The following is a 9,769-nucleotide window of genomic DNA, read 5'->3' as shown; positions in this document are numbered from 1 at the left end:
TAAACATTTCAGCACGCCTGTGTGTGTGGTGTACATATGCTTATATAATATGTGGTCATGTCTATGCATATATGAGATTACATACCATATGTTAAGGTGATATATATTACCTTAGTACAGTTTTTGTTTTTTTTACTCCAAATGTTTTCAGATCCCTCCACTTAATGTTTCAAAATAAATAGTTCCTGTATCTCTAAAGACACCTTCATATGAATTTGCCATTCTCTTTCCCACCACCTTCTTCCCAAACACTAAATCCAGGTTAATGGTCTTTCAGGGAGACTTTCCATTGAAGGAAATCACAGACCATATATGGGGTGAATAACCCCTTCATCTGATGGAAAAACACTGGTTATTTTAAAAATTTATACAAGACAACCAATTTTGGAATTAATGAGTGAAACAGACAATTATAACTTTTGAAAAAGAGTTTATTAGGAGGTTAACAAAGGATTTCTATTGCGTCTCCAAAGACCAAGAGTGACAAGGAAGATTTACTCCAATTATGTTCTGTTTCATAGCATGCCCATCAGTTTTGTCACAATTAATTGAATTTTCTCTAAATCACATTTAGGTAAGTTTTGTTCAAGTATAACATGTTATGCAAATGCGTGTTTATGATGATAGATATTACTTGATCTTGATCCTGCTGTAGGTCTCTCTATGTGACTCAGAAGACAGATTTTGCAGCCTTATGCTGAAGAATCAAGCCAGGGAATACAGTGGAAGGCTAGAGCTGACCCCTGGAAGCCAGGGCTGATAGAAAGGTTTCTGCCTCTTTCCAAAGTGTGTTCACTGTTGGAGATGTTGGGATGAAGTAGAGTTGAGGTGTGACTGATGCCTTTCTTCTCCTCCTGGTCATGGGGCCTCTAGCACCCAAAAGTGTTGCAAGGCCCGCACCGAGCACGTGGGCCACAGGGATTAGAGATACAGGGCCCAATGGACTTGTCACATGCATTTGTTGTGGCGCAGGGGTTGGAGGGGAGCCTGTGGGCAGAAAATCATTGGAGCAAATTAGAGTACAATGAGCTGAAGAGATTGGAAAATAATAAAAGGGCTTTGTATAAGAATATCATTCTCCTTTGGACTGCCTCCAAACAAAAGCTTGAAATTATAAATTCATTTGCATCAAGAAGACTATTCATCTCCACAGCAACCTCACATGCCCCAAGGAAAAGATTACTACCCCCATACTGACTTGCAGTCCTCGCTCTCCAAGAGGCTCCGGTACGTGTTGATCTCACACTCCAGTCGGGCACGCACGTCCAGCAGCACCTGGTACTCCTGGTTCTGCCGCTCCAGGTCACAGCGGATCTCCGCCAGCTGGGACTCCACGTTGGTGATCAGGCTCTGTACCTGGGACAGCTGGGAGCTGTAGCGGGCCTCGCTCTCTGTCAGCGTGTTTTCCAGAGAGTCTCGCTGTGGTGGGGAAGATCAGGAATGTCAGAGAGCTGCTCCTAATAAGGTTCCTCCATGGGGTTCCAAAGAACTCACAAGCTCCAAGAGCTAAGGAGAGTGTGTGGCCCCAAGGGCATCCCCGGGACTCTGCCTCCCAATTTCCCATCGCTCACCAGCAGGTCAGAACAATACACACCAGGTTGTGCTGGGCCTGCAGCTCGATCTCCAGGGCGTTGACCGTGCGTCTCAGCTCGATGATCTCCGCCTGGTAGGACTGCAGCTGCTCTGCGCTGGATACCACCTGCTTGTTCAGCTCCTCGGTCTGAAACACCCAAGGGGAGAAAGGATCAGACCCTGCCTCCAGGGCCCTGGGGCACCTCGGGTCCTGAGTGGCCACGTGCTTAGATGCCCACCTGCGTGGCAAACCATTGCTCCACTTCCCTGCGGTTGGTTTCCACCAGGGCCTCATACTGACTCCTGGTCTCGTTCAGGACCTGGTTCAGGTCCACAGCAGGGGCAGCGTCCACCTCCACGTTGAGGCGGTCTCCAAGCTGGCAGCGCAGGGTGTTGACCTCCTGATTGAGAAAGGGCAAAAGTTTAAATTTCACAAAGAATCTTGGTGCTCTCCTTAAGAGAATGCAATTCAACTTCTGATCATTCTTAAGTTTTCAGGAAACTTTGTTCCCTCTGATCCTCTCATTAACCAGGATCTATATTCAATGACTAATCTGTATACTCCACTTTTTACAAAGTACTTTCAAGCTCATGACCTCTCTCTGCCCTTTGTATTAAATGTACCACTCCTCATTTAGAGAGATTCAGTGATTTGGGCTCAGAGCTGATACATGGTAGGCCATTATTTAAACTCTGGTCCCCAAATGCCCAGTTCAGTGTTTTTGCTAATATACCATATAGCCTCATATGTTTGACTCTTAAGCAAGGATAATGAAAAGAACAGAGTCTAGCTGAAGAGGAAATACAGAATGCTTACTTCAAAATCTGCCAACCTGGCATAGAAGAGACTTAAAGGGTGATTTGTTGATTCCACCAGCATAGATTTTACTGAAAGCAATAAATACCTGTTTACTTCCCTGCTGAGCATAGCTTGGTCCTTGGGCTTAGGTGGATTTCAGACAAATTTGTATTCAACCTAATCTCTACCACTTAATACATTGCTTCTAGAAGTTTCTTGAAGCCTCGACTTCTTCATCTTAAAATGAGAACTGCCTCCAGAGTTAAAGCACTTAGCACAATGTTTGGCACATACTAAGCACCTGATTAATATTAACTGTCACCATTTACATTGTTCTTGGATTTCAGGTTGCATAAAATACATGTCTTCTTTTTTGTCCAACTGACTTAGCCGTAACAGTGAGCATTTTGCTCGAGGCTGTTTCCAAGCAATACTGAACAGCAGAAAGAGCTCTGGATAGGAATGAGAGTTGCATTTTGTTCCAGCTCAGCCCTCTCTGCCTGGTGGGCCTAGGTCATCCTGGCTTCTCCAGCTACAAATGGAGAATTGGAATAGAAGATTGCTGCTGCGTGCACTCTAACCAGGGTGCAGGAGAGGCTGTGGCTGCTTCCTTGTTACTCAACTTTCCTCGTTACTGGGCTTGCCAACTTCCTCACTCTCATTCCTGCCTCTGGCAGAAAAATCCTAATCTCACATCACAGGTTGTTAGATTACTCTTTCTCTACATACCCATTTTTGTATCCAGAATTACTTCCTCGGCTAATTGAGCCTCTGCCGACAGCCTGTCCTGGACCCTGTGATGGTTATGAAACAGGCCCTGGCGAGTCTGAGCCCATCACTCTTCAGGGAACTCACCTGCTCATGGTTCTGCTTGAGGCACAGCAGCTCCTCCTTCAGGGATTCCACCTGGGCCTCCAGGTCAGACCTGCACAGGGTCAGCTCATCCAGGATCCTGCGCAGGCCATTGATGTCCGACTCCACCAGCTGCCGCAGGGACATCTCGGTCTCATATCTGTGATCATAGGAGGGTCAGGGACAGGCTGGGCAGGAATGGGCTTGGCCTTGACCCTGCTTTGGTTTTGTTTGTCAGGCAACTAGGAATTAGGGTTTGTAGTTTTTATAGCCATCTCTTTTGTTTAGGTTTTCAGCATCAAGCTGGAAGAAAACGCACTGGTAATTTTATGTTTAAAGATCCAGTGGATAGACTTCTATATTCCTAGCTACTCAGGAGGCTAAGGTGGGAGGATTGCTTGAGCCCAGCAATCTGAGGATCTGAGGTTACACTGAGCTATGATCGCACCACTGTCCTCCAGCCTGGGTAACAGAGCAAGTGCCTGTCTCTAAAAAAAAAAAGAAACAAGAAAGCCAGTGGATTTAGGATGAAAGCCAATAAATTGTAAGATTTCCAAAATAATATACTTCCACATTCATCATTCTCATGAATGGATTCTGTGCATAGGAGAACATCAGGGGCCAACACGTCTACAATGACCCACAGTACGACTAGGGATGTCACTTCACAGAGGAGAAGCAGGAGGAAAGGAAGTCTAAGGCCTGGAGAAAGGATCTCTGAACTATGGTGTGCAGTGGCTCTGTGAATCTTGGGCAAAGCATCTAGAACACAGCTCAGTCAGTGTTTGTTTAACTTGTGTTGACAACAGGCTAAAGGGAAGGAGAGCAGCCAGAGAAGAAAAATAAACAACACCCCGCTTGCCCACTCACTTGGTCCTGAAGTCGTCTGAGGCCAGCTTGGCATTGTCGATCTGCACCACAAGCCTGGCATTCTCAGACTTGCTGCACAGGATCTGGAAGGCCCAAAACATTCAAGAATGAGCAAGGACTTGGTAATTTTTCGCCAATGGAAGTCCTTCCTAATTCACTTCCTTGGAAGGATCAGGATGAGAAATCACTGTCTATCTTATTAAATGCTTTCTATATACAGCAGGTACTCAATGAATACTTCCAAAATTATATTCAAAAAACAGAACACCAAAATATGCAAAAAGTATAAGTAGATAATCTTTTTTCTATCCTAATGAGCAATACTGAGAAGCCGACAATAATAATAGTTGGCATTTATGAAAAACACCTACTATGTTTCTGGCATGATACTAGGAGCTGAGGATACAAAAATTGGTAAGCGCTTGATCCTGCCCTCAAGAAACTTTCAATCAAGCAGAAAAGACAAACAGGTAAACTAGCAGTTGCAGAGGACTGGATCAGGGAAGAAGCCACATGCTCCCAGATGTCCCAGACAACTGGGACTACTTTGTCCTAGGTAATTTCCAATCTTCCCAGTTTTGGACAAACATTTTAGGCTCTCACTGGACACTGTGCACCAGGAGAAGCCTAGAGTTATGAAGATGAGGTCAATGAAGTCAGGGTAAGTAGGAACCCAGAAGAGAGAGGCAGCCAGCAGTCCAAGGGGCAAAACGCTCAGATGAGGGAGAAAGAAAACAGCCCAATCTTTACAAAAGATTCCGTTTCCCCAGCTTCCTTTGGACTCAGTCCTTTTCTGTCACCTCAGGGTAATCATTCTGGAGCTTGGCAAGCACATGGAAGCATTCAGAAGTAGTTTTTAATTACAGCTCATTTATGCAAAGTACTGCTACCTCCACATAGACTAACACTATGCAAATATTTAGACCTAACAGTCCCAAGTCTAAGATGAGATGGGCCCTCAAGAAAACAAAATGGAAAGGCCAGTTTTCAGCTTTCCATTCACATCAAGAGCTCACATTGCTTCTCAATCACAGCTCGGATTCTCTCCCGACAACTTCCTACTGGAGGCACTGTGTCGCCCACTCCCCACCTTCTGCTGGAGCTCCTCGATGGTCTTGAAGTAGGACTGGTAGCTGGCGCACACCAAGGGCTCCTGCTGCTGCGACCGCTCCCGGATGAGGTTCTCCAGCTCCGCATTTTCCCGCTCCAGCTGACGCACCTTCTCCAGGTAGCTGGCCAGGCGGTCGTTCAGGAACTGCATGGTCTCCTTCTCACTGCCATTGAAGGAGCCCTCGCAGAACCAGTTGCAGTTGCCCACATTGGCGGGGATGTTGCAGGCCCCAGGTAGGGTGCAGCCGTGGCAGCTGGGGGGCACGCAGGGCCGGGAGGAGCAGCTGGTGCGGCAGCTCAGGCTGGGCAGGCCACAACTGTAAGACATGGTGCAGGGAGGGAGTGCCCAGCTGAAGACAGAGCCCAAAATCTCCAAGTTGTAGAGCAGTGGGTCTCCTTCCTCCAGAGAGCATTTATACCTCGTCTGTGGAGGGTGTGGACACATAAGGCAACCCCCACTTTTTTTTTTTTTTTTTCTCATTTGGTGATTGTCAAAAGCCCTTCCCTACATTTGTTGTGTTTCTTCAGAAGAGTCTCTTCCCTCATAAAAGACTTTACTTGGGCTTCTCGCTAAGTCAGGACTCCTCTTCCATGCTGTGTGTCATGATGCAAGAGCTTCGTGGTGTGACTTCAAAGACCTGGACTCATGAAAGCCCTGGCCTTCATCAGTGGGATGCAGCAGGTCAAGAGACAGTATTGCTGTTCTGCTTCCTGACTTGAGGCCCCCAACTCCTTGGCACGCCCCTGGCTCTCCTTGGTGAAATGGAAAAGCATAGCTCTTGCCCATGTGTCTTTTGCTAGGTCACATTTCCAAGTGCTGAATTCCAAATTCATGGTTCTCAGAAAGAGGATAGATCCTTTCTGGGGCAGTTCCTGATGGCCACCTTTCCTGATATGATGGGCCTTTTTCACATCCATGATGATGTCAATCAACCAAATAATAGATATCCACTAGGACAATTTCATCCAGGGTGATGTAATAGACACTGGGAGGGGTGGGAGATAGGACCAATGCTATGGTCAGAAGTTCTTACTTGTTAAGAACCTGCACAAGCCCAAGGTAGTGTGGACACTTTTCACAAACTAGATCCTTTTTACCAACATGATCTTCAAACATGCAGAACTGAGATGTCCATTACTCCTCACCACAACTCTTCAAGATAAATTGTATAATTCCCATTTTATAGATGAGCACACCAAGGCATAGAGGGTAAGGGATAATAAGTTGTGGAGCTAGGATTCCAAAGCAGATCTCTTTTCTTTTCATCACAATATGCAGCTTAAGTATAAACGGCTTACTTCCTTCCCTTCTTCAGACAGGTCGCCCCTTTCTCCTCTCCAAGTTCTCTTTTTACCTTGACCATGATACTGTCATGACTTATGTGCTTGTCTCTCTCTCTATTTGAGTTCCCTGAAGGCAAGGGCAGGGTCTAGTTTGTCTTTGAATTCCCAGCTCTAGGCACCTGGTAGGCACTGTTGAATGGGTGTGTGTAGAGGGATGAAGGGATGAACAGGAAATAATAATCTGAGGAAGGAGTTGACAAGCGGCAAGTGAGTAGTTTACACACTGGGGAGGGCGAGCGCCTCCAGGATTGGAAGCTCTCAAGAATGGATTTGTGCTGGGATGGGGAGGCTTCTAAGAAGCAGAGGGGAGAAAAGTAGGAAGTGCAGGTGAGGAGAATAATGTGCACACAGGAATGGGGTGGGAAAGCCCAGGGCATGGTTGAAGGACCAGGGTAAGCCTAGGCAGCAGGAAGGGGAGAGTTGTGAAGGGAAGTGGTAGAAGTTAAAACTTTATGGGGGATTGTATGGCGACCCTGTGGTAGGGGTCTCAATGGTGAAGTGGAGCAGCTTGGACTTCCCCAGAAGCTGTAGAGCTAATATAAGCTTTTGAACCTAGGTGTGGTGTAACAAAAGTCATTTTAGGAAATGTTTTAGCAAATATTTATCTGTTTTAGAAAAATGAAGGAAAGATTGGAGGCAAAGAGTTCAGCAAAGAGGCTATTGTAACAGTCCGTGTAAGACTAGAATTTATGGCAGGGATGATGATACAGATAAGGTTTAGTACAAGTGAGAGAGTTAGAGCACTGGGCCAAGAGAGAGTACAAAGAGAAGAGCAACAAGGAGCTGAGGACCAAACTTCGGAGAATTTCCCAATCAGAGATCAGGAGAAGGAAAAAGATTCTGTGATAAATGGAGAAATGGTGAGAAAAAAAAGGATAAGAACAAGTTCGTGGCATCCCAGAAGGGCAGGAAGGAGGGTGCTTCCAAGAGGAGGTGATGTCAGAAGTGCCAAGTGCAGCAAAGGGGCCACACATGATCAGGACCATGGAAAGGGTATTGGCTACCTTGACCAGAAAGTTACCAAGACCCTTCCAGGGTCACACAGTTGTGTCTGCTGTATGCAGCCCCTGTGCGCATTCTTAAAGTAATGTCCACAGTGAACTTTGGTAAACCAAGACTTCAAACACACAGAATTGAGATGTTTATTACTAAGAGAAGTTCTGCTGCAATACATTTATATATCTGATTATAAAGCTTGGAGCTTTGATCTTTCCAATACAGACTTTCATACAATAATTGGAGTGTGCTTTAAGCAGATGCCAGACTTGTTTGAACTTGATGATTCACAATAGTTTATTATTTAGGAACAATTATCCAAGAAGCATGAGTAATCTGAACTGCCCATGCATATGACACCACTTCTGTTTTGTCACAAGACGTTAGACAAGCTTTATTTGATATCCTAAAGAGGCAATGAGGAAAAAATTCAAGTATGTGCCTGAGGAGGCATACACTGGCCAGAAAGAGGAGGGGCTCCCTATGTCCTTGCTAGCAGAGGATGAAGCAGACGATAGAGATTCCAAGCATCCCAGCTACAGCTACCAATCCAAGCAGCTTCCAAGCCTCCCAGCTACAGCTACAGACCAAAAACCAGATGGCTTCGCATTTGGCTCTTCTCTTCCTCCCTCTCACCTCCTAACATAGATCCTAAATATGAAAATGGTTAAAAGAGAGAGGGAAAACCTTGGAACAAGAGAGATAATGGGGATCCCTAATGGTCAACTCATCCAACCCCTTCATTTTACAAAGGGGAAACTGAGGCTCAGAATGGAGAATTGAGAAACTATCATCTAGCTAGGACCCAGATCTTCTGATTCCCATTGCATTATCATCCCCATCACCATCCTACTGAAATGTTGAAGAATTTCACAACCAATCTGATCTGCTATTACCTAAGGACAGAAATCAAGGGCAGTGAGAAAGACATCTTGTTATCCATAGATATGCTGTGTTGAAGAAGAATTACAAGTCAATGTGTAAATAAAGATAGAATTCAGCAATAGTACAGTTTCTTGTTACTCTCTGATTTCAATTGTTATTTCTAAATTGATGATACAATTATATACAAACAATTTGGTAACTGAAACATAATTATATCCCATCAGATATAGATTATATCCCATCTGTTTGGAGCAACTTAGAACAATTGGTGAAACAATGGTGACTCTACTCGACAGCAATCTGCTTATCCAGAGTAAGGTACACAAAAGATAGTCACAACAAAATTAAATTGTTATTAAAATGAGGACAATCAAGAGATTAAAGAAAACACACCACAATGACACTGGATGCTGTTAAACAACAGGATTATGAATGCTTTTTTCATCTCTCCAAATTCTTTTTTTTTTTTCTCTCTTTTATTTTTTATTTTTAAAAATTTTTTATTTTTTTTTTTTTTTATTTTTTATTTTTTTATTTTTTTTTTTTTTTATTATACTTTAAGTTCTAGGGTACATGTGCATGACGTTTATATCATGTATAACTCCCCAATGCAATCCCTCCCTCCTCCCCCCTCCCCATGATAGGCCCCAGTGTGTGATGTTCCCCTTCCCGAGTCCAAGTGATCTCATTGTTCAGTTCCCACCTATGAGTGAGAACATGCGGTGTTTGGTTTTCTCTTCTTGTGATAGTTTGCTAAGAATGATGGATTCCAGCTGCATCCATGTCCCTACAAAGGACGCAAACTCATCCTTTTTATGGCTGCATAGTATTCCATGGTGTATATGTGCCACATTTTCTTAATCCAGTCTGTCACAGATGGACATTTGGGTTGATTCCAAGTCTTTGCTATTGTGAATAGTGCCGCAATAAACATACGTGTGCATGTGTCTTTGTAGTAGAGTAATTTATAATCCTTTGGGTATATACCCAGTAGTGGGATGGCTGGGTCATATGGTACATCTAGTTCTAGATCCTTGAGGAATCGCCATACTGTTTTCCATAATGGTTGAACTAGTTTACAATCCCACCAACAGTGTAAAAGTGTTCCTATTTCTCCACATCCTCTCCAACACCTGTTGTTTCCTGACTTCTTAATGATTGCCATTCTAACTGGTGTGAGATGGTATCTCATTGTGGTTTTGATTTGCATTTCTCTGATGGCGAGTGATGATGAGCATTTTTTCATGTGTCTGTTGGCTGTATGGATGTCTTCTTTTGAGAAATGTCTGTTCATATCCTTTGCCCACTTTTTGATGGGGTTGTTTGTTTTTTTCTTGTATA

At 44.3% G+C, this 9,769-nt stretch overlaps 1 protein-coding gene across 1 annotated transcript; it reads right to left on the bottom strand.

Annotated features, from left to right (window-relative positions):
• Window positions 1-413: 413 nt before the first annotated feature.
• Window positions 414-6,070, bottom strand: LOC117067000 (keratin, type I cuticular Ha3-I). Its single transcript, XM_033183049.1, has 7 exons — window positions 5,184-6,070; window positions 4,094-4,176; window positions 3,227-3,383; window positions 1,812-1,973; window positions 1,595-1,720; window positions 1,199-1,419; window positions 414-987 (listed from the first exon to the last, which is right to left on the bottom strand). The coding sequence occupies exons 1-7, from the start codon at window positions 5,682-5,684 to the stop codon at window positions 870-872; spliced, it is 1,368 nt and encodes a 455-aa protein (XP_033038940.1). The 5' UTR covers window positions 5,685-6,070; the 3' UTR covers window positions 414-869.
• Between the last annotated feature and the right edge of the window lie 3,699 nt (window positions 6,071-9,769).

This window comes from Trachypithecus francoisi, unplaced genomic scaffold, assembly GCF_009764315.1.
Source record: "Trachypithecus francoisi isolate TF-2019V2 unplaced genomic scaffold, Tfra_2.0 Lachesis_group20, whole genome shotgun sequence".
NCBI lineage: Eukaryota > Metazoa > Chordata > Mammalia > Primates > Cercopithecidae > Trachypithecus > Trachypithecus francoisi.
This window is presented reverse-complemented; position numbering and strand designations above follow the sequence as displayed.

What these genes read in the sequence shown, in the direction of transcription:
- LOC117067000 (XM_033183049.1), bottom strand. Translation starts at nt 5,684, where the DNA reads ATGAGAAAAAAAAAAAAAAAAAGTGGGGGTTGCCTTATGTGTCCACAC. An exon ending in TCAGACGACTTCAGGACCAA is followed by an intron (nt 3,384 to 4,093) that starts GTGAGTGGGCAA and finishes CTATGATCACAG; the next exon opens with ATATGAGACCGAGATGTCCC. An exon ending in TGCAGGCCCAGCACAACCTG is followed by an intron (nt 1,420 to 1,594) that starts GTGTGTATTGTT and finishes TCCCCACCACAG; the next exon opens with CGAGACTCTCTGGAAAACAC.